Source organism: Balaenoptera acutorostrata, unplaced genomic scaffold (genome assembly GCF_949987535.1).
Source record: "Balaenoptera acutorostrata unplaced genomic scaffold, mBalAcu1.1 scaffold_376, whole genome shotgun sequence".
In the NCBI taxonomy this organism is placed as follows: Eukaryota; Metazoa; Chordata; class Mammalia; order Artiodactyla; family Balaenopteridae; genus Balaenoptera; species Balaenoptera acutorostrata.
In genome coordinates this window covers 148,561-174,162 of record NW_026645762.1, presented here as the reverse complement: position 1 = coordinate 174,162, position 25,602 = coordinate 148,561, and the positions used below count along the sequence as shown (strand labels likewise).

The 25,602-nt window shown below is 39.6% G+C and overlaps 1 protein-coding gene across 1 annotated transcript in view; it reads right to left on the bottom strand.

The window, feature by feature from the left end:
* LOC130706699 (ELKS/Rab6-interacting/CAST family member 1-like) overlaps positions 1–25,602 on the bottom strand; it is a 237,652-nt gene that overhangs the window by 64,074 nt on the left and 147,976 nt on the right. Inside the window, 1 exon segment of the mRNA XM_057539401.1 lies at positions 23,872–24,032. Within this exon segment, the coding sequence (XP_057395384.1) occupies positions 23,872–24,032 (161 nt within the window).

Genomic DNA, 25,602 nt, shown 5'->3' with positions numbered 1-25,602 from the left:
GATGGGTGCAGAGATTCAGTTTTACAGGATGAAGAGTTGTGGAGATGGATGGTGGTGATGGCTGCACAACAGTATGAATGTACCTTATGAACTGTACACCTGAAAATTGGTTAAGATGGTAAATTTAACATGGTGAATGTAAGCTGTATTTTACAACGATTTTAAACACTGGGGAAAAAATGCCTGCCATAGAATTCCAACGTGTTGATATTAAATAATTTACTTATAACTATTGATAAATATTTAGTTTGGTTCTCATTTTCCACTATTATAACAGGCACCTTCACATGTGTATCTCTGCACATTTATCCAAATTTTTCCTGGAGATAAATTCTGAAAGGTGGAATTCCTGGATCAGAGGGTATGCAGTTATGATTTTAATACACACAACAAATTATCTCTAAAAGGGTCTGTACAGATTTAAACTTCCACCAAACGATGTCTGAGCACTTTCCTATACCTTTGACAACTGGGTATTTTCTTTCTTCTCTTTCTTTTTTGGGCTTTCCTTTGATTACCAGTAAGACTGAATATCTATTCACATATCTACAGGCGCTTTGTATTCCTTCCTTTGTGACTCATTTGTTCTTGTTCTTTGCTCATTTTGTTTTGGGGACATTTAACCTTTCTCCTAAGCCACTTTAAGATCTTTTTATATTTGGAAAACAACCTTTTGCCTGCTGTGCATGTTACAAATATATTTCCAAATCTGTCATTTTTCTTTTAACATAGTTTATGGCAACTTAAATACAGAATTTTTTTAGTGCAAAGATAAGAACCTCTTCTTTTACAGTTTCTGGTTTTGGTATTATGCTTAGCAAGTAGTGAACTTTCAATTATGGCCGTCTTCAAACTCTCGAAAAGCACTGGCTTTTTCTTACGAAAAATAAATTTACAATAAAATTATCAGGTATTTGAATTCATGAATATGATTCTTTAAATAAATTTAACTACCCGCATCATGCTGTAAAGATTCTCAACAGTTGTTGGAGTTCAAAATCCTTAATAAAGGGCTTCCCTGGTGGCGCAGTGGTTGAGAATCTGCCTGCTAATGTAGGGGACACGGGTTCGAGCCCTGGTCTGGGAAGATCCCACATGCCGCGGAGCAACTAGGCCCATGAGCCACAACTACTGAGCCTGCGCGTCTGGAGCCTGTGCTCCGCAACAAGAGAGGCCGCGATAGTGAGAGACCCGCGCACCGCGATGAAGAGTGGCCCCCGCTTGCCACAACTAGAGAAAGCCCTCGCACAGAAACGAAGACCCAACACAGCCAAAAATAAATAAATAAATAAATTAATTAATTAAAAAAAAAATCCTTAATAAAAAGATGTGTCAAATTGCTAATTCTCTGAAGCCTATAATCAACCTCCAGTTTCATTCTTTACCTTTGGAAGTCAAAAAATCCAAATAAATTCTGAGCAAGTTTATCCCACAGGGAAATATCAGAAGTTAAATTCAACAATGAAACTGATTTCTAGGTACAACTGTCCCTCCTTTTCTGGACACTCATCACCAAATTCATTCAAATCAGGAGAAACAGATGTTGATGACAGCTAACAGTCTCACATACACTTTAGCACTTGTGATTATACTAGTATGGCAAGCACTGTTTTGGTGAAGAAAGAAAATACAACGACTAATGTGCCCTGCTTCTTCAGCTCTGCTTCTTCAGCTCTGCTTGCACCCATTTTACTAGAATACAGAATTAAAATGATGCTCTGACTGGTAGCCGAGAAGGCTACACAGCAATTTTCTCCATTGAAATGGGAATCAGCACCCCTTCTTTAGGCTACATTCAAGCTAGATTCACTTTACTAAAATTCCTGCCAACTCCCCTGGGAGAAGAAAGAAGCAGCAGGCAATAAGCCAGGCTGCTCTTTCTCTAGCACATTCATACTGAAGATAAAGGGAGCATATCTGCACATATCACAGAGATTTACCATGACCGACCAAAAACACATGCTGAATTTAGCAGGACAATCTCAGTTGTCAGATATTAGGAAAATTTCTATTTGGGAATTCTGCTTATGACACTCTCCAAAATGATCTCACACTTCTCACATGCCAAATTGTACACCAACACTCACTAGTCTACTTCTGCTCACTCTAACACTCAGCTTGAGCTGGAAGACTGGAAAAATAACTGCTTAAAATTTAGTCCAAGGATTGTACTAAAATTACACCAATCTGTATCTCAATGAAATGGTAGGATGTTGTGAACAATAGTAATGAAAATTCTTAAATCTCTGATAGGGTTTATGATCATTTTTTAGAAAAATACATCTCAAAAACAACAAAACATCACAACAATGCTTCATATATTTTAGACAAATATCAGAAGCTCTTCTGAGGCAAAACTTCCATTAGTTTCTCTGAACAAGAGAACGCTTTGATCCAGTTTATCCTGATTTCTAAAATGACAGAACCAAGGAGTCTAGAGCTATTTTTAGTTACAGAAAAAGAATATTATGGATACATGAAAACGGTCATCATCACAAACATTATACTGTATCCCAGAGAGTTCAATGCACTATTTGTCAAGATAACCATTAGAAAAAATACCAGTACTGCATCCTCTTATGTTAAATTAAGAACGATTTTTTTTCTGAAACATGTAAATACATACATTGAGGAAACTTTATCAATGCAAGATGCAAAAGAGTTTATAATAATTCTTACTAACATCACCCAAGTCGATCCTCAGGCTCTGTGATGTTCTGATTTGTGCTGTACCGTATGTGTCCCTAAGAAGAGCACTTACCAGCCCAATCTGCAATTTATTTCTTTGTATCTGTCTTCAAGAAAAACTTTCTAGAACTTGGGACTTTCATCTTGTTACTCTAGGGCACGGCACAGTGTTTGGTATAGTAAGTGCTCAATAAATTTTTGATGAAAGATTGACAAAAACAAATTTTCACACATTATTTTGAAAGTAAATGGCTACTGGATAGTAGATGCAAATCAAGTCCCCGGAAAACTATATCTTTCCCCTATAACAGAGAGAATTACTCTTATTCTGTAACAATTAGTTCCTTACCAGCTAACACACAAAAAATTCTATCTCAAATACAACCTGGCCAAAATACTAAATGCAATCCTAATTTTTAAAAAAATGTTAATTATACACTCTGGATTTATTTGTGTTTGATCTGAAGTGAAGAGAAGCATTTTCAAATAATTAACTGTCAACAAGAATCTTTTATACTTTTAATACTATACAACATACACCAAAAGTGTAGGATAGGGCTTCCCTGGTGGCGCAGTGGTTGAGAGTCTGCCTGCCAATGCGGGGGACACGGGTTCGCGCCCTGGTCTGGGAGGATCCCACATGCCGCGGAGCGACTGGGCCCGTGAGCCACAATTACTGAGCCTGCGCGTCTGGAGCCTGTGCTCTGCAGCGGGAGAGGCCGCGATGGTGAGAGGCCCGCGCACCGCGATGAAGAATGGCCCCCACTTCCCGCAACTGGAGAGAGCCCTCACACAGAAGCGAAGACCCAACGCAGCCATAAATAAATAAATAAATAAATAAATAAATAAATAAATAAATAAAAAGTGTGATAGAGTTCTTATCCAAAAACAGAGCTTACAAAGTGGTAAAACTTAATAGCTATATATACACACTCACACACCAGCACTATACCTTATTATAACTTTTAAATTAAGAATATTCAAGAACGAGAAATGGGACACATAAAAGCGCTTATTATATATGCAACATACTCGAATGAAGTTCAGATTCTATAAGATCACTATGATTTGGATTCATGAATCTTTAATATGAAAAGAAAGTATTCTAATTTCTATCATTTTAGAAGAAACTCAAAGTTTTTTAATGAGTCTGAACCTCCAAGACTGAGACAAAGCAAGAGCCTCTAGGTAGTTCATTTCGTCTGATCATTAGTCTAGTATTCTTTCCGTTGATTCTTTCAGTTGCTGACAAGGATTTATTTTCTGTGCAGCAAAGCACACTGTAAACTCTCAAATATTAAACCAAAACCAAGTTCTCAGACTGATCTAAATAAACACCAGCAAGAGACATACTACAATGCAAGAAACAACCATACCAGAATTCAAATGGATAGATTAAATTGTTTAAATGAATGCTACTTTGAGCTTATTCTCCTCTAAAAAAGATGTCAGAGTCAAGAAAATGAACAAGCAATTATTCCAGATTCCTAGCAGCTACTCTCTGCTACTGAATCCAGGAGAGAAAAAAGAACATCTGCCTTTATGCCAGCATAACCCAGAGGAGAAATTAAAGAATAAACAAAAATACTATCAAAATGGGGAAGTCCCGAGGTCATAATACATTCTATTATTGTGTGCTCATCAAGACAACAACTCAAGTGACAATAAACTGATTTTAGTACAGGTTCTAGAAATTCCAAATAGCTTTCAGTTACCCAAACTCCCATACCATTTACTTACCCCTTAACCTCTACTTAAAGAGTATATGTATATGTATAACTGATTCACTTCGTTACAAAGCAGAAAACTAACACACCATTGTAAAGCAATTACACTCCAATAAAGATGTTAAATAAATAAATAAATAAATAAATAAATAAATAAATAAAATATAAATAAAGAATATCCTCTACCCGTTCCCTCACTTTCACTCCCAGCTAAATCCTACCTGTCCTTTCATCCTTAGATCAGGCATTACCTCCTCTAGAAAGCCTGTCTGACTCTCAAACTGAACAAAAGGCAGAAATAGAGAGGAAGGAATGGGTGGAGGAAGAAAAGTACAGAAAGAAGAAAAGATAATATCCCAAACCAGATATTACAGTAGTAAAAATATCATCCTAAGCAATGTCAGGATTGAAGACGTCATTCCATTAAAAAATAACATCAAAATAAAAATTTTTTTAACCTTAAAAGTAAAATCAACCAGCAGAGGGATCCTATAGTAACCATTTCCATAGTGTTTAACTTGAGAATGCTCAGTACTAACAAAGCAAAGGCAGAATTAAATACAAGGGACCATAAAGGTACTGTTCAGTCTAGCAGCATTTTAAGTATCAACCTCACTTCTTTCTTCATGCTCTACAACCCAAAAGTTTCAAGCACCTGCAACAGACGTCAATGAGGTTAACAAAATTCCCAGATTTAGTCCCTGAAATACTAGTATATAAATCAAGAAGAAGGGTGAAGAAAGAAGGGTAAAGAAAGAAGAGTTAAGCGATACCTATCAGCTGTGAACATGTTAAGAGCTAACCCTGGCAATGCTACAACTGGGAGTGGATTCAGCTGAATAAACACACACCGGAGGCAGCAGCTTGACTGTGAGGTGGCGGGGCGGGGTGGGGGGGGGTCCCTGCTGGCATAAAGCTAACGGGCTAATGTCTGTGTCCCACAGAGCTATGTCAACACTGAAGTCACTGTGTGCCCAAAGCTTTCCAGAAGCTATAGAATTCCTTTTTCCTTTCCCCCCCCCCTTTTCCTCCAGAGAAAGAGTAGAGGCAAGGAAGACTGATATTGAGGGAGAGTACAAAGAGATCATGACCTTACAATCTTACAGAAAAGCACTCCTGTACACTGCCATTGTTTAAGATGCTGTCACACACACTATCACTAAACTGTGTTAAACTGAAATGAAGCCCATCAAAATTATTTACATAAATAATTCTGTCTTGGGGAGAAAATAGCATAGAACATATACAAAGAACATCAGCTAACCAGAATAAACCAACCAAATTACTCACATTTTTTTTCAAGACTTACCTCTTTAATAATGGGCTTTCTTGTAAAAATCAAATCTACACTAGGCAACTGATAGACTACAACAGTCCACTGTTGTATTTTGTTCTAGAGATACTAAGATCAAGTGCAGTTAAGACAAGAGAAGGAAACCAAAGGTATAAGAATTAGAAAGCAAGAAAGTCATTATACAGAGATTGTAGGAAGAAAACTCATAAGAAATTACAGACAAAATATCTGTATAATTAAGAGTCCAGCAAGGGACTTCCCTGGTGGTCCAGTGGTTAAGAATCCACCTTCTAGGGCTTCCCTGGTGGCGCAGTGGTTGAGAATCTGCCTGCTAATGCAGGGGACACGGGTTCGAGCCCTGGTCTGGGAAGATCCCACATGCCGCGGAGCAACTAGGCCCGTGAGCCACAATTACTGAGCCTGCACGTCTGGAGCCTGTGCTCCGCAACGAGAGAGGCCGCGATAATGAGAGAGGCCCGCGCACCGCGATGAAGAGTGGCCCCCACTTGCCGCAACTAGAGAAAGCCCTCGCACAGAAACGAAGATCCAACACAGCCATAAATAAATAAATAAAATAAATAAATTTAAGAATCCACCTTCTAATGCAGAGGACGTGGATTCTGCATCCCACATGCCACGGGGCAACTCAGCTCACGTGCCACAACTACAGAGCCCACCAGAGCCCACGCGCTCTGGAGCCCGCGCACCGCAACGAAAGATCCTGCATGCCGCAAGGAATATCCCGCGTGCAGCAACTAAGACCTGACGCAGCCAAAAATAAAACAAATAAATAATTAAATATTTTTTAAAAAAAAGAGTTTAGCAAGCCTGGCGCATATAAGATCAACATATAAAATTTAACTGCATTTCTCTACAAGGAACAAATCTTTAAAAAGTGTCATTAAAAAGAGAGAGAAAGAGAATCTTGATAAATAAAACCAAAGAAGCATCTGGGGATAAAATAACAATAAAAAGTCAAACTATTATGGAGAAAATCATAATTGTTTCAAAAGCAAAACACCAAGGTATAAATATTATTTTTTTTGTATACAATCCCTTAATTTTTCCATGGCAACCATCAAATAAGGCATATCAAAGACTCTTTTGCACATGCTTCTGTAAAAATGTTAAGTAGATAAAAGAAATCTTTAAAAATTAATAAAATTTTTTTGAAAATCAATTTAGGTAGTAAACAGACAATACAAAAGATTGCTTCATGTTTTAACATCATGTTGAGAAGAAATAAAACCATATGGGATCTTCACGGGGTATTTAAAAGGAAAATACATTTGTTTTCTTGACTCTCACCAATTTTATCACATAAACTCCAATAAATACATGTGTTACCATTATTTTCATTCATCTCCTACATCCATATTTACTCATCGCGTTGTATTTTCAATTTGAATACTTAGGTCTATGACCACAAAATCTTTCACTTCACTTCAGCTGACTGCATACTTTTGGGGAAAGTTAAACATGCACTTACCCTATGACCCAGCGATTCCACTCCTAGATATTTCCGCAAGAGAAATAAAAACATGGCCACAAACACATCTGTATAAAAATGTTTACAACCGCTTTATTCATAAGAGCCAAAACTGGAAACAACCCCATCAACAGGAGAATGGATAAATTAATTATGCAGTATCCATGCAATGAAAACTACTCAATATTAGGATGACTATGGATACATGCAATAACACGAATAAACTTTAAAAAAAATATATAGTACACTGAGCAAAAGAAGCCAAACACAACAGAGTACAGACTATATGGTTCCATGTATAGGAGGTTCTAGAGCAGGCAAAACTAATCTAAAGTGAAAGGAATTAGAACACTATCTATGTGTTCGGGGCAGGGAAAATACTGATTGGGAAGGAGCTCAAGGGAACCTTATGGGATGATGGAAATGTTCTATATCTTCGTTAAGACTGCATTATACGACTACTGGCATTTGTCAAAACTCATGGAACTATGATACGGAAGATCCATGTATTTTGCTGTATGTAAACTATACTCCAACAAAAAATAAATATATTAAAAGAGAAAAAAGTAACAGACATAGGTCAGAAAAGGGAAAAGTAAATAAATATTCAAGAAAATTTCTTAACAAGTAGGAATGACTTCACTTAAAAGAAAAAAGGATAATTTAGTTGATTTTAAGAACACTTCCAGTCCCAACATGTATTATGCTCTATCACCTAATTCAGTTGTAACCCTGCATTCTTAAAAAGGTTAGAGAAGAAAGCAGAAGCTTGGGACTACAGAGACTCATTCAAATATACAACAACGTATGGAAATCACCATCAACAATTTGCCTTATTTGCTTCAGATATCTCTCTCTCTCCCCCACCCCTCACTGTTGCTTATTTGAAATTCACAGAAGTGATGTCATCTGTTCTTGATTCTCTTTGCAAATTGCTCATGTTACTCAACATAATGTGTCTGAGAATGTAAACTGGTATAGCCACTATAGGAAACAGTAATGGAGGTTCCTCAAAAAATTAAAAATAGAACTGCCATTAGATCCAGCAATTCCACTTCTGAGTTTTTATCCAAAGAAAACAAAAATAACTAACTCGAAAAGATATCCGCACCCCCATGTTCACCGCAGCATTATTTATAATACCCAAGATATAGAAACAACCTAAGTGTCCATCAATGGATGAATGGATAAAGAAAATGTGGTGTGTATATCTATACACATATGTGTATAGATACACACAATGGGATATTATTCAGCCATAAAAAAAAATAAAATCTTACCATTTCGGAGGGGGGGGCAGAACCACAAGCTCACAGGTAGAGAACAGATTGGTGGTTGCCAGGGGTGGGGGACAGGGAGTGGGTGAAATGGGTAAAGGGAGTCAAAAGGTACAAACTTCCAGTTATAAAAATATATAAGTCCTGGGAATATAATGTACAGCATGGTGACTATAGTTAATAACACTGTATTACATATTTGAAAGTTGCTGAGAGACTAGATCTTAAAAGTTCTCATCCCAAGAAAAAAAAGTTCTTTGTCACTATGTGTGGTGATGGATGTTAACCAGACCCAGTGTGTTGATCATTTTGTAATGTATCCCAATAGCAAAATATTGAAACTAATATAATATGTCAACAATACTTCAATTTTTTAAAAACGTGTTTGAGATTTATCCACACTGATATACATAACTCTAGCTCGTTCACTTTTTTTTTTTTTTTTTTTTAAAGGATTTTCTTATTTATTTATTTATTTATTTATTTTTTATTTTTTTGGCTGTGTTGGGTCCTCGGTTCGCGCGAGGGCTTTCTCCAGTTGCGGCAAGCGGGGGCCACTCTTCATCGCGGTGCGGGGACCACTCTTCATCGCGGTGCGCGGGCCTTTCTCTGTCGCGGCCCCCCCCGTCACGGGGCACAGGCTCCAGACGCGCAGGCTCAGCAATTGTGGCTCACGGGCCCAGCCGCTCCGCGGCATGTGGGATCCTCCCAGACCAGGGCTCGAACCCGCGTCCCCTGCATTAGCAGGCAGACTCCCAACCACTGCGCCACCAGGGAAGCCCTCGTTCACTTTTATGAACTGTATAATACAGGTTTCACAATTCCTTATCCAAAATTCTAAAATCCAAAGAGCTTTAAAAAGACTTAAATTTTTCTCCAAGCTTAATGGAAAAACCTGACTCAACTGCTATGAGGCTATTTACCATTTATTTATCCAATTTAATATGAATATTCCTAAGTTTTGCTACAGATTTAATATGTTTGATTACTGGGTATTGTCCAGATCCCAATGGGAGTATTACACAATATACAGTTTATGTACTGGATTACCTTTCAAAATCTGAAAAACATCTAAATTCCAACATACATGCGCCCTAAGTATTTTGGAGGAAGGGACTGTGTACTCATATTCCATTTTGTGAATAAATACCAACTTACCCACTCACCTACTTGAGGAACAGTTAGATGTTTTTCCACTTTTTTCACTGTTACGACAAGCACATGTACATCTACCTGTCTCCTTGTGCACATGTGCAAAAGTTTCTCTCAAGGAGACACACAGAAATGAAACTGCCAGGTAGTAGAGCGTGTCTTCAACCTTACTGGTCATTTAAATGTACCTTTTTCAATTTACTATAAACAAGATGCATGACACAGATGATAAAAGGGAGCAGATATCCAGCCTATAACTTTCATATCTACAGAACCATTAATCATATAACACTTTCCATTAATCATAAAACCACTTTCCTAGAAGGAAATTTTTGGTGGAAATGGATTGGGTTGTTACCTTAAAAAAAAAAAAAAAAAAAAAAAAGCTAAATGATTGTGCATTCAATTCCATCCATAAGGAATAAAGACAGTGTTTTCAAAGAAAGTTATTACTTATGAAGCTACTTTAATTAGCAGAGCCCAAGTATCGCTGTAAGGCTTGAGAATTTTTTTTAAAAAGCAAAAATTCTATCCATAGGATCTTTTCTCTCTGAAAGAAGGAATGAGAGAAGAAACAGAAAAGATGGGAAAGAATCCTAATTTCTCTCCGCTCACCCTACTTCCTAAAATGGCATCTTTCCCTGAGAATCCCCACAAAATACAACTACTTTAATCTCAGTACCAAAATTTTGATGTCAAAGATGCCTATAAAAATGATCTTAGAGATAAGGACACAAAATCTGAAAGCAACAATAATCAACAGTTTCAAGAATTTCCTTTCTATCCCTTTCATATTTATTGGAAAATAAATAAATAAGCAGGCTTCTTTTTTTCTCTCAGGTATTTGAGAAACAAAAAAGTAACACAGGGATACCTGATTCATTACTAATGTTTAAAATATTTTTAAACTAAACTTATGAATTGGGATAGATGCTTATATAATTCTTTTTTTCTGACAGCTTTTAAGAACACATTCTTTGATCCCCATATTATAAGGAAAATTGGCTTTTTAAATAAACCTACTTGCTTAACCCAAGGTATCTAAACAAAAACAAGAAAACTTAAATGAGAGGTTCACAAAGGAACATTTGATGACGTTAGTGGACCTAAAATATGTCATATTTCTTATACAGACTTAAGCAAAAGAAAGTATGAATCCCAACGTATAGACAAGTGCCACAAAAACACAAAACCTACAGGAACACAAGAACAGCACTTTATCCTAGGTGGAAAAACGAACCCCTAGCCTATTTCAATACCAGAAGAACGACAGATTCTGAGAGGGCTCCGGCTACCTTGGGAGTTCTCTCCATCAAGAACAAGAACTAGTAATTAACATGAAAGAGTCCATTTCAGACAATTCTACCCACAAAGGAGGCAGTGCTGTTGAAAAATAAACTTAACCAAACATTGGAGAACAGAAAAAAAATACTGAAGTATAAGCCCTCACTGAGGGAAGAAAGATCTTTAGTTAGTAGCAGGCATTAAGCTCCCTGACAGAGATACCATGGCAGGTGGCTATAATAAACATGGTCTGTCTCCATATGAAGGTAGATAAGACAGATAACGGTGGATAAGAGAGTCATTAATCCCAACAGCAACAAAAATACACAATTATAACTGCAAACAGGGATAAAAGCTATAAATCCAAGGTAGTAAAAGATAAGAGAAGATTTGGGGGCTGGGTGAGATCTGAAGAATGAGTTAACTTCCATTAACTATTTAAAGACACAACACTTCTACTGTGAGGAGAAGACTACTTAGGTGAAGACCCTCAAGAAGGAGGGGGCACAGCACATTTGAGGGATTAAGGAGACTGGGCACCAAGGAAGTGTGACAAGAGTTCTGGACTTTAAGGGCAACAGGAAGCCCTGAAAAAGTTTTGAGCAGAGTATGATCATCTCTACCATCATCACTAACAGTGATGCCGGGCACCTAGTACCACATTTAATTCTTAGAACAAGTACATGAGGTAAGAATTATATAACCATTTTACAGATGAGGAAACTAAGGTTTGGAAAGACTTAGCAGCCTGCCAAGCTCACATAACTAGTGAGTGGTGGAGCCAGGATTCAAACATCACATGGGCACTTTCAAAAGCTCAGACTGGCTGCAATGAGGCTGCATATCAGGGGGAAACAGAAAGACGGGAAAATTGGGAGACCACTGCAATAATGTCAGCCAACAGCGACATGACCAAACTATGACAGTGGCTGTGGGGTGGGAAAATGGATGGCTTACAGAAATACTTCAGAGAAAAAAGATCACCAGCATTTGACTGGCAGGGTGGGAAATGAGGGAATGAAGCAATCAAGGAAAATTCTGAAGTTTCTGACTTAAACACCATGGACAAGTTGGTGGCACCATAAACAAAAATGGGAAAAAATAAGGAAGGACCAGAATTGAGGGGAAATCTTGAGCTGAATGTAATGTGCTTTTGAGATGCTGAGAAAAGGTTTGAGGGAGCAACTGGGCATGTGGGTCTGGAGCTTAGAGGAATGATATGAGCTAAAGATGTTAAGTGTGGAAGCTCTGATACACAGATGTTAACTGAGGCCAAGGTAGTGAATGAGCCTCCCTAGGAAAAGAAAACACAGCAAGAGGAGATAGTCATAGGACTGATTCAACATTACATGGCAGGCAGAGGGTAAGAGGCGGGCAAAGGAGACAAGAGGAGCAGTCAGAGAAGTCGGCAGAAATCAGGAAAACTGTGTCACAGAAACTGAAAGAAGTTGATAAGGACCCTTTCTCTAAGGGGAGAACACAGACCAAGAAAGATCTGGCTCTGGGTTCAATTCCTGGTTCCATCAGGATGACTTCAGTGAAGTTAACTAAATACTCTGAGCCTTAATTTATTAATCTATACTATGAACATTATGAAACTTAATCTACAGGGTTATTATAATAATTAGCAGTAAGACAGAACACCTATCACACTGTAAATTATCAATAAATGGCAGCTACTGTTGTTGCTCCTGTTTGTAAAATCAAAAGGTTTGGTTAGTGGCTTATTGAACCCAGCCCTGGGAAGCCCTAGGGGTTCTAAAGAACATCTTCAGGGAATGCCTGGCAGGGCCACACTGGGGCATCTGGGCTCCCCAGTCCTGTCTCAATCAGAACAGCTTTGCCTTCTTTTTCATTTTACTTCTTAAAATAAGTTTTAGGCACTTGCCTGGTGGCACCGTGGTTGGGAATCCACCTGCCAATGCAGGGGACACGGGTTCGAGCCCTGGTCCGGGAAGATCCCACATGCCGCAGAGCAACTAAGCCCGTGCACCACAACTACTGAGCCTGCGCTCTAGATCCCGGCTCCACAACAAGAAAGGCCACCGCAATGAGAAGCCTGCGCCCCACGCCGCTCGCCGCAACTAGGGAAAGCCTGTGCGCAGCAACGAAGACCCAACACAGCCAAAAAATAAATTAGTTAATTAATAAATAATAAGTTTTATTTTCATATCTGAATAATATTCATTTGAAAAAGGGGTCTGCAGCTTAAAGTGTTTTTCAAAAAGCAATGACTGGATCATCTCAATAGTCCCTTCAATTCATTTGGATTACAGCTTGTAATTCTTTTTTTTTTTCTTTTTTTGAATTTTTGAAGTTTATTTTATTTATTTTTTTATACAGCAGGTTCTTATTAGTTATCTATTTTATACATATTAGTGTATACATGTCAATCCCAATCTCCCAGTTCATCCCACCACCACCCACCCTCCCCGCCACTTTCCCCCCTTGGTGCCCATACGTTTGTTCTCTACATCTGTGTCTATTTCTGCCCTGAAAACCGGTTCATCTGTACCATTTACAGCTTGTAATTCTTCACCAAAGTAAAACATGTGAGAAATAAGGACAAAACAACACACTTGATAACATAATCCCTAACATGAAGCTTATTATTTATGATTATTTAATTAGAATAATGGTTATAAATCAATTAGCTCTGTTTCTCTACTGAAAATTGTACTAGGGTCACTGCCATTACTGCCATTGAAGCACCACAGCCTTATAATAGCAATTTTTTGTTTGTTTGCTTAAGATTATAACCACATGAACAGTGAAGAAAAGAGTTAAGCAGCATTAAAATCACAAAGGGCCTTCTTTTTTCATGAAAAATAAAGTTGGTTAGTGTGCTCAAATTACTTGTTTTCTTTTTGAAAGCCCTGCATGAAGAAAACCAATTAATAAAGAATCAAAATATCTCACCAGCCTTTTCTCACTGAAATCAGTACCTCTAAAAACTTTCTTTTAATATCCTTTTCTTATGCTATTGATTGTTTGTAACTAATCACTTTCCATGTCATCATTGTATGTGGTCCTCTTGTGATAATTATCCCACACTCTCCAGTTTAGTCTGTTGAGCAATCACCACTCTGGTGCAGCTGAAAATTCTCAGGGACACTAGCTTGAATCTCTATGGCACAGATGTCCTAATACTTCATTTTAAAATGGGACAAAGGTTTTACAGAGCCTTGCTGATCTTTTGTCCCAGACACTGGCTGTCTTTTTCATCTAGGACATAATCAAAAATGTACTGTATTAAAAAAAAATGTACTGTATAAGTTTTTTAACTACAACTTTAGAATTTATACTCTTCAATAGTAAGTCACTTCTCTTAAATGACAGAATTTGCTCCTATTTAATTGCTGGAAGTTTTAAGCAATTAAATAGGAGCTGACGGTGGATCAATAGTTGTCTTCATTTTAACAGCTCACCCAATAATGAGGAACATGAGAACTGCATCTGGAAGATTTGGTGTCAAAGGAAATGACTTCTGAAAGGCTGACTGATTTATTTGTGCTGATACTGGCACAGACTGCCCTACTTTAGGCAGGATGGTTAGGGAAGGTCTCTTTGAAGACGTACCATTTAAGCTGACACCTGAGGCAGCCAGCATATAAGAGTGGGGTAAGAATGTCTGGCAGCACATAAGAATAAAGAGTTAAGAACAGCATATATATATATATATATGTATATGTGTGTGTGTGTGTACATATATATTTGAAGGACATTTTTTTCAACACCCCATCGGCCATTAATACAAATTGAAAGCCTGTTATAATCAAATCAATGTAGTCCTGGAAAAAGAATATCAACAAAGAGATCAATGGAACAAATCTCACAATAATTAAGCACTTAAGAAAGAAAAAGGAAATGCCACAAACCAAAAGAAAAGAGACTGATCACAGTATTTAGAAAGCTGTTCAATTATTAGGAAAACATCAAAATAAATACGTTCTCCCCACACAAAATTAAAAATAAGTTCCAGGAAGATTAAAGAACTAGGTATAAAATGCAAATTAATTAGAAAATAAAAAGAATAAATATAACATTTAATGATATTCAGATAGGGAAGGACTTTCTAAACAAAAAACGAAATGTAAGAAATTACAAAAAAATTACAAATTACAAATGTAAGAAAAGTATAGTACATTTTACTGCTTAGAAATCTAGAATTATAAACATCAAAAGTCAAAAACTAATGAGCAAATGACAAAAACTAAAAATTATTCACAACTGGGAAACTACTCTATCCTCACTATTGAAAAAGCCCATAAACGTCAATGAAATACTAAGACCTTACTGTCCCCAAGAGAAATTAACAAATAGGAATATACCAATCACAGACAATATGCAAATTGACAATAAACACATGAAAATGTAAACAAAGAATTGCAAATGAAAGCAAGGTAAGACAAAACTTTTTAATCTATGAAAGAGGTAAAAGGTTTTTTTCAGGCAAAAGATTTTTAAACATTATATGAACAGGTAAGGTGATACATGCATTCGTACATGCCTGATCACCTAAAGTGGTCCAATCCTTCTAGAAGACCGTGTGTCAATAAGTATATTCATCTCTTTTATTTTATAAGCACAAATGTATCATCCTTAGGAAGCAGAAACTATCTTCTAGCAATGTTGCTTTTCTCTCCAAATATAAGGGGGATAATATAGTAATTTGTAGGGTCATTTTTGTAACATTTTCTCATTACAAAGTAATAAATATAAGTGTTAAAACATTTTAAGAATACATAAATGTATATGGGAAAACCTCTCCTATAATTCCTTTGATCCCCTCTGATGAATAGATTCAATTTTTTAACAACCTATCATAGGAAAATAATCCGAAATGTGAAAATGTATTAATAAAGATGGCCATAACAGTAATACATATGACAAAAAAACTGAAAAGTGGGGAGACCTTCAAGATGGCGAAAGAGTAACACATGGAGATCACCTTCCTCCCCACAAATACATCATAAATACATCTACGTGTGGAACAACTCCTACAGAACACCTACTGAACACTAGCAGAGGACCTCAGACCTCCCAAAAGGCAAGGAACTCCCCACGTACCTGGGTAGGGCAAAAGAAAAAAGAAAAAACAGAGACAAAAGAATAGGGACAGGACCCGCACCAGTGGGAGGGAGCTGTGAAGGAAGAAAGGTTTCCATGCACTAGGAAGCCCCTTCACTGTCGGAGACAGGGCGTGGCAGGGCGAAGCTTCAGAGCCACGGAGGAGAGCGCAGCAACAGGGGTGCGGAGGGCAAAGCGGAGAGATTCCCTCACAGAGGATCGGTGCCAACCAGCACTCACCAGCCCGAGAGGCTTGTCTGCTCACCCGCCAGGGCGGGCGGGGGCTGGGAGCTGAGGCTCGGGCTTCGGAGGTCAGACCCCAGGGAGAGTACTGGGGTTGGCTGCGTGAACACAGCCTGAAGGGGGCTAGCATGCCACAGCTAGCCGGGAGGGTGTCCGGGAAAAGTCTGGAGCTGCCGAAGAGGCAAGAGACCATTGTTTCGGGCGCGTGAGGAGAGGGGATTCAGAGGACCTCCTAAATGAGCTCCAGAGACGGGCGTGAGCCGAGGCTATCAGCACGGACACCAGAGACTGGCATGAGACGCTAAGGCTGCAGGTGCAGCCACCAAGAAGCCTGTGTGCAAGCACAGGTCACTATCCACACCTCCCCTCCCGGAAGCATGTGCAGCCCCCGACTGCCAGGGTCCCGTGATGCAGGGACAACTTCCCCGGGAGGACACACGGCGCGCCTCAGGCTGGTGCAATGTCACGCCAGCCTCCGCCACCACAGGCTCACCGCGGTGGCTCACCACCGCATTCTGTACTCCTCCCTCCCCCCAGGCCTGAGTGAGCCAGAGCCCCGGAATCAGCTGCTACGTTAACCCTGTCCTGTCTGGGCAGGAACAAACGCCCTCAGGCAACCTACATGGAGAGGAGAGGCCAAATCCAAAGCTGAACCCCGGGAGCTGTGTGAACAAAGAAGGAAAGGGAAATCTCTACCAGAAGCCTTAGGAGCAGCGGATTAAATCTCCACAATCAACTTGATGTACCCTGCATCTGTGGAATACCTAAATAGACAATGAATCATCCCCAAATTGAGGCAGTGGACTTCGTGTGATTTTGCCTGTGTAGCTTTACTTTTACCAATTGTCCTAGGGTTCTGTCTGTCCGTTTTTTGTTTTTTTTCTTAGTATAGTTTTTAGCGTTTGTTATCATTGGTGGATTTGTTTTTTGGTTTGGTTGCTCTCTTCTTTTTTTTTTCTTTTTTTTATTACTTTTTAATTTTTTTTATTTTCAATAATTATTTTTTATTTTTTATTTTAATAACTTTATTTTATTTCTTTTGTTTCTCCCTTTTCTTCTGAGCCATGTGGCTGACAGGGTCTTGGTGCTCTGGCCGGGTGCCAGGCCTGTGTCTCTGAGGTGGGAGAGCCGAGTTCAGGACATGGGCCCACCAGAGACCTCCCAGCTCTACGTAATATCAAATGGCAAAAGCTCTCCCAGAGATCTCCATCTAAACGCTAAGACCCAGCTCCACTCAACGACCAGTAAGCTACAGTGCTGGACACACTATGCCAAACAACTAACAAGACAGGAACACAACTCCACCCATTAGCAGAGAGGCTGCCGAAAATCATAATAAGGTCACAGACTCCCCAAAACACAACACCAGACGTGGACCTGCCCACCAGAAAGACAAGATCCAGCCTCATCCACCAGAACACAGGTACCAGTCCCCTCCACCAGGAAGCCTACACAACCCACTGAACCAACCTTAGCCACTGGGAGCAGACACCAAAAATAACGGGAACTAAGAACCTGCAGCCTGCAAAACGGAGACCCCAAACACAGTAAGTTAAGCAAAATGAGAAGACAGAGAAACACACAGCAGATGAAGGAGCAAAGTAAGAACCCACCAGACCAAACAAATGAAGAGGAAATAGGCAGTCTACATGAAAAAGAATTCAGAGTAATGACAGCAAAGATGATGCAAAATCTTGGAAGTAGAATGGAGAAAATACAAGAAATGTTTAACAAGGACCTAGAAGAACTAAAGAATAAACAACAAGGATGAACAACACAATAAATGAAATTAAAAATTCTCCAGAAGGAATCAATAGCAGAATAACTAAGGAAGGAGAATGGATAAGTGACCTGGAAGATAAAATAGTGGAAAAAACTACTGCAGAGAAGAAAAAAGAAAAAAGAATGAAAAGAATTAAGGACAGTCTCAGAGACCTCTGGGACAACATTAAACGCACCAACATTCGAATTATAGGGGTCCCAGAAGAAGAAGAGAAAAAGAAAGGGACTGAGAAAATATTTGAAGAGATTATAGTTGAAAACTTCCCTAATGTGGGAAAGGAAATAGTCAATCAAGTCCAGGAAGCACAGAGAGTCCCAGGCAGGAGAAATCCAAGGAGAAACACACGAAGACGCATATTAATCAAACTATCAAAAACTAAATACAAAGAAAAAATATTAAAAGCAGCAAGGGAAAAGCAACAAATAACATACAAGGGAATCCCCATAAGGTTAACAGCTGATCTTTCAGAAGAAACTCTGCAAGCCAGAAGGGAGTGGCAGGACATATTTAAAGTGATGAAAGGGAAAAACCTACAACCAAGATTACTCTACCCAGCAAGGATCTCATTCAGATTTCATGGAGAAATTAAAACCTTTACAGACAAGCAAAAGCTAAGACAATTCAGCACCGCCAAAGCAGCTTTACAACAAATGCTCAAGGAACTTCTCTAGGCAGGAAACACAAGAGAAGGAAAAGACCTACAATAACAAACCCAAAACAATTAAGAAAATGGTAATAGGAACATACATATCGATCATTACCTTAAATGTAAATGGATTAAATGCTCCAACCAAAAGACATAGACTGCTGAATTGATACAAAAACAAGACCTGTATATATGCTGTCTACAAGAGACCCACTTCAGACCTAGGGACACATATAGACTGAAAGTGAAGGGATGGAAAAAGATATTTTATGCAAATGGAAATCAAAAGAAAGCTGGAGTAGCAATTCTCTTATCAGACAAAACAGACTTTACAATAAAGAATGTTACGAGAGACAAGGAAGGACACTACATAATGATCAAGGGATCAATCCAACAAGAATATAACAATTGTAAATATTTATGCACCCAACATAGGAGCACCTCAATACAGAAGGCAAAGGCTAACAGCCGAAAAAGGGGAAATCGACAATAACACAATCATAGTAGGGGACTTTTAACATCCCACTTTCACCAATGGACAGATCATCCAAAATGAAAATAAATAAGGAAACACAAGCTTTAAATGATACATTAAACAAGATGGACTTACTTGATATTTATAGGACATTCCATCCAAAAACAACAGAATATACTTTCTTCTCAGGTGCTCATGGAACATTCTCCAGGATAGATTATATCTTGGGTCACAAAGCAAGCCTTGACAAATTTAAGAAAATTGAAATTGTATCAAATATCTTTCCTGACCACAATGCTATGAGACTAGATATCAATTACCGGAAAAATTTTGTAAAAAATACATACACATGGAGGCTAAACAATACACTAGTTAATAAACAAGAGATCACTGAAGAAATCAAAGAGGAAATCAAAAAATACCTAGAAACAAATGACAATGAAAACACGACGACCCAAAACCTATGGGATGCAGCAAAAGCAGTTCTAAGAGGGAAGTTTATAGCAATACAATCCTACCTCAAGAAACAAGAAACATCTCAAATAAACAACCTAACCTTCTACCTAAAGCAATTAGAGAAAGAAGAACAAAAAAACCCCAAAGTTAGCAGAAGGAAAGAAATCATAAAGATCAGATCAGAAATAAATGAAAAAGAAATGAAGGAAACGATAGCAAAGATCAATAAAACTAAAAGCTGGTTTGTTGAGAAGATAAACAAAATTGATAAACCATTAGCCGGACTCATCAAGAATAAAGTCTGAGAAGACTCAGATCAATAGAATTAGAAATGAAAAAGAAGTAACAACTGACACTGCAGAAATACAAAGGATCATGAGAGATTACTACAAGCAACCATACGCCAATAAAATGGACAACCTGGAAGAAATGGACAAATCCACAGTCAACACTGTGAAAATGACTATACTACCCAAAGCAATCTACAGATTCAGTGCAATCCCTATCAAACTACCAATGGCATTTTTCACAGAACTAAAACAAAAAATTTCACAACTTGCATGGAAACACAAAAGACCCCGAATAGCCAAAGCAATCTTGAGAAAGAAAAATGGAGTTGGAGGAATCAGGCTCCCTGACTTCAGACAATACTACAAAGCTACAGTAATCAAGACAGTATGGTACTGGCACAAAAACAGAAATATAGATCAGTGGAACAGGACAGAAAGCCCAGAGATAAACCCACGCACATATGGTCACCTTATCTTTGATAAAGGAGGCAAGAATATACACTGGAGAAAAGACAGCCTCTTCAATAAGTGGTGCTGGGAAAACTGGACAGCTACATGGAAAAGAATGAAATTAGAACACTCCCTAATACCATACACAAAAATAAACTCAAAATGGACTAAAGACCTAAATGTAAGGCAAGACACTATAAAACTCTTAGAGGAAAACAGAGGCAGAACACTCTATGACATAAATCACAGCAAGATCCTTTTTGACCCACCTCCTAGAGAAATGGAAATAAAAACAAAAATAAACAAATGGGACCTAATGAAACTTCAAAGCTTTTGCACAGCAAAGGAAACCATAAGCAAGATGAAAAGACAACCCTCAGAATGGGAGAAAATATTTGCAAATGAAGCAACTGACAAAGGATTAATCTCCAAAATATACAAGCAGCTCATACAGCTCAATATCAAAAAACAAACCACCCAATCAAAAAATGGGCAGAAGATCTAAATAGACATTTCTCCAAAGAAGACGTATGGATGGCCAAAAGGCACATGAAAAGATGCTCAACATTGCTAATTATTAGAGAAATGCAAAGCAAAACAACAATGAGATATCACCTCACATCAGTAAGAATGGCCATCATCAAAAAAGTCTACAAACAATAAATGCTGGAGAGAGCATGGAGAAGAGGGAACCTTCTTACACTGATGGTGGGAATGTAAACTGGTGCACCCACTATGGAGAACAGTATGGAGGTTCCTGAAGAAACTAAAAATAGAGTTACCATATGATCCAGCAATCCCACTCCTGGGCATATATCCAGAGAAAAACATAATTCAAAAAGATACACGCAACCCAGTGTTCACTGCAGCTCTATTACAATAGCCAAGACATGGAAGTAACCTAAATGTCCATCAATAGGTGAATGGATAAAGAAGATGTGTTTTATATATTTATACATATATATGTATACACACACATACATACACACACACACACACACACACACACACACAATGGAATATTATTCAGCCATAAAAAGGAATGAAATAATGCCATTTGCAGCAACATGCATGGACCTAGAGATTATCATACTAAGTGAAGTAATCCAGACAGAGAAAGACAAATATCATGATATCGCTTATATGTGGAACGTAAAAAAAAAAAAAGATACAAATGAACTTATATACAAAACAGAAATAGACCCACAGACATAGAAAACAAACTTATGGTTACCAAAGGAGAAAAGAGTGTGGAGGAGGGATACATTAGGAGTTTGGGATTAGCCACCACTCTCAACAGCATGTTTGGATAGACGATTAGGCCTGAAGTGCTTAATTTGTTAAAAGAAAGGTATTAAACAACCATTTTATTAAGATATGAAAATGAGAGACAACAACAAGGAGAAATTTAAGTGCAAATTAAAGCAAAGACTACTTTAAAAACTTTTAAGTCAGTAAATCTGCATGACAAAAAACTTGTACAAAATCTAAGAACAGCATGATGCTGTAGTAGTATCTCCTGAGCAAATGAGGAAGGTGATTTAAGAGACAGGTCACCTGTCAGAGCCAGGTTTTAACACCTTATTTCTAGAACTTTTATTTAATGTTTATTCATCAAATTTCTATACCACTTATAAATCTCTGAATACTTTAATGACTCATCCCATGCCTTAGTGTGTGAGTGTTTGACCTTACCAAAAACAGTCTTGCAAATCACAGTATTTTTCTGAAATGTAATCTCTAACCTGGGTTGGCAAGGGAAGTCCATAAGAAAGTTTAGTACTGTGGTTCCAAAAATAATAACAACAACAACAACAAAAATCACACGCAATTCCCTTTTAATGGTTTAAAGTCAAGCATTCTTTAAAAAATTCTTTCATATCTTTTCAAAGTCCTAACAATAAAGGAAAATTCCTTTACAAATCCACCACTGTTTTGCTATAGACACTTGAACTGAGTGGGAAAGATGTGACAAGTCAAGTCAAGATATTGGTACACAGAGAAAACGAAACAATACTCCTACACCGTTGCTTTAGCAGGGCCTGTTTGTGCTTAGGAGTATCACATCGATACCTTGTATTCCCGAATATTATACCCATCCTTCCTCTATGTTCTTATCATCAGGGATAAAACCTTGTCTTCAACTGCCTCTACTAACCTGCTCGTAAGAAGCAAACTTTCTCATCACGATACTCAGAATCCTAAATTCTCCCCGTTCTCCCTGCGTATCAACCTATTTCTGGCTCCAGTATCTGTCACTTCCGAGAGCACATCACCTGTAATTCTTTTCTGAAAGATCAGGCTCTCTTAACCTCCCACTGTGTCCTAATAATCCATAAGCACAGGGGACACCCCGATATTTGTTTCCTCAACTCCTGAGCTGCCGTCATGATATCAAAACAATCATGCCCCATGAAAATTCATGCTGAGGTGTCATGGCAAGATCCTCTGCTACTTTGTAATTCTCATATTCAACATGTATTGATAGTTCAAAGTAGCAGAAAAGAAGAGGGGATGTTAGCTTCAAGCACTGGCTGGGCTCAGAAAGACTGTTTACTTTAGGTCAGAGAGAGTGCGTATTTATTGCAGACAAGAAGGAACTAACAGAAAGTGAGCAAAGATTATGTGAAAGAAAATTAATGGAGACAGATTGCAGAGGAGGGAACCAGAGCTTAAATCTGTGATAGAAATAAGAAGCGAGCTTGGTGAAGGAGAGACAGTATCTCCTCTGAGTCAGAAGAGACGACGACAAGAACACAGGTAACTGCTGAGGTGATGAAGGTAACTGAGGGGTCCCAGCATAGACTTGGTTTCAGTAAAATGAGAGCAGGACAATTACACAGGGGTGGGGATTGGAGTGATGGAGAAAGTACTAAGAGACTTAAAAAAGAGACATACTTGTTCTGAAGAGAAGGAAACCAGAACTTTTCAAAGTCACAGAGGAGAAAAAGCAGCAGCTGTATTCTGCACAGCAGATATCTACAGCCTTCACAACAGACTATCTCAAGGAAGCTGCAAGATGCCTGGAAAGTACGAAAATGATGTCAAGAATGGTTCTGCTAAAAGTGACAATTTTGTCAAAACTGACTGGAGAGTGTGGCAAACGTTAATGGTTAAATATGGGGGATGGGTATAAGGAGGTTCACTATACTATTCTCTACTTTTGTGTACCTTTGGAAATGTTTATAATAAAAAATGTTTTTAAAAATTGCCTAGCCATCGTATGACCTCAGGAGCAATGGTTATCTTCCTCAGAAAGCTCAACAACTTGCCAGAACTTTCCAGAAGGTTTCAGGAACTTCAGAGACACAATTGCATACGGATACATACACTCTAGAGGACTGCAAAATTCAATGACAGGGAGGCAAAAAAAGTTTCTAGTTGACGAGGATTTGTCCCAAATTTGTTCTAAGGAGTGAGAAACACAAGTGAGCATTAAAATTAGGCTAAGCGTGTCAGGCGTGACAAACGGGGCCAGAAGATGAAAGCGATGAGGACAAGTATTTCAACTAAGCATATGCCTGAAGAACAATATTATAAAACTTACTTCATCTCCAGAACTTCCTCTAAGTGTTTTCTTCTCTCGGCCCGAAGGTTGGTCACATGAGTTTCCTTCTCTGCCAGTGACTGCTGAGTGCAGGACAGCGTCGCCTTCATGGACTCCAGCTCCTGTTTTACCTTCTCCATGGCCATCAGTAACTCCTCCACCTACGATCAATACAGAAAAGACAGAAACTGAGCATCTGGGTCAGGTATAGTCAGAGGAGCTGGGCAGTGGGCAACGCCTGGGTCCACAAAATTGAAGACACACCCATCAAAAATTCTGTACTCTCGCAGGATCAGACATAATTGGCAGTTAAAGAAATACATCTCTCATCTTCCCTCCGCTATAATTCTTCTCAGTTTAGGTCCAAAAAACCCTCATTTTCTTTTTGACAAATGTAAGGGCATCAGAAGTAACAGTGTGCCAGGAACAATCCCTTCTAAGGAATTTATTTGGAAACAGTCCAGAACCTTCCATGGAAATAACAATATAATGCAGATAAAAATATAAGGAACAAAATCATAATAAATATTTCTAGAACGATTTTAGGAAATAAAAGCCATAAACCTGACTAATACCAGATGCAGAATAAACATAAATGAGTCATTTTTATTCGTTCAAACTAGGATTCTTCTGTTTATACCATTACAAAAAATTTCTTGTTAAAGAAACAGCTAGAATTCAATCGCATAATTTCCTGCTCTAAAGCTGGATAGGTAGAGATTTTCTGAGGAAGGCAGGAAGAAAAGAAAAAATATATATAACCAGATAGAGAAAAGACAGAACGCTTTTAAAAGGCCTGTAAAGGACTTCCTTGGTGGCGCCGCCCGCGAGAACCGGGACGGCCGTCCGCGCCGCCCTCCCTCCCTTCCTCCCTCCCTCCCCGGCCGCCGAGGTGAACCGCGGACAGGCCGCTAGCGGGGTCTCCCGGGCCGTGCGGGCAGCCCGAGGGCCTCCGGGCGGGAAGCCCACCTGTCCGCGGGCGCCAGGCTCCTCGGGGCGGCCCGCCCCGGGCTCTGCGTGACTGGTCCCCTGAAGCAGCGGCGGAGGCGGCGGCCCACTGTTTGCGCCGCACCGCCTCCTACGGCAAGCGGGAGGAGACAGACGCCGCCCGCCCGGCGCCTGCCGTGTGCGCCCGCGCCGGTCCGCAGCCCAGAGCCCCCGCCCGCCAGCCCCCAGCCGCCCGGCCCGCCAGCCTCACCTACGGCTCCGCACTCCCCGGGGGCGCGCTGCCGGGACCCAGCCAGGGCTGTGAGGCGGAGCGGGCGGAGGAGAGCCGAGGGGCCCAGCGCCAGCGACGGGCGGGAAGCTCCAGGCGCCGCCCGACCCCGAGCTGCCGCCACCGCGGCCGTCTCACCCTGCTCAGGACTGCCGCTGCCGCTGCCGCTGCCGCTGTCGGCCGGGCGCCGCCGCCGCCGCCACCACCACCACAGCCACAGCTCCGCCCGGGCGCCCGACGTCACCGCGCACCGCCCCCTGCGCGATTCCCCAGCCCCGCCCCGGGCCGACGTCTGCGCGAGCCCCGCCCCCGCGCGACCGCGCCCGGCCGGCGTCCCGAAGCCTCCGGGGAGTGCGACTCGGGCGCGCGCGGGCCTCGGGCACTTTCTGGGTGTTGTCTTTACTGTGATATCTTAGTTAACTAAGTCTAGTGGGGTGTCCCCCCTTTTTTTAAAATTACTAAAGTATGTCATTGTGTTAATTCAACATTAATACTAGAAACAAAAGTGAAAATTC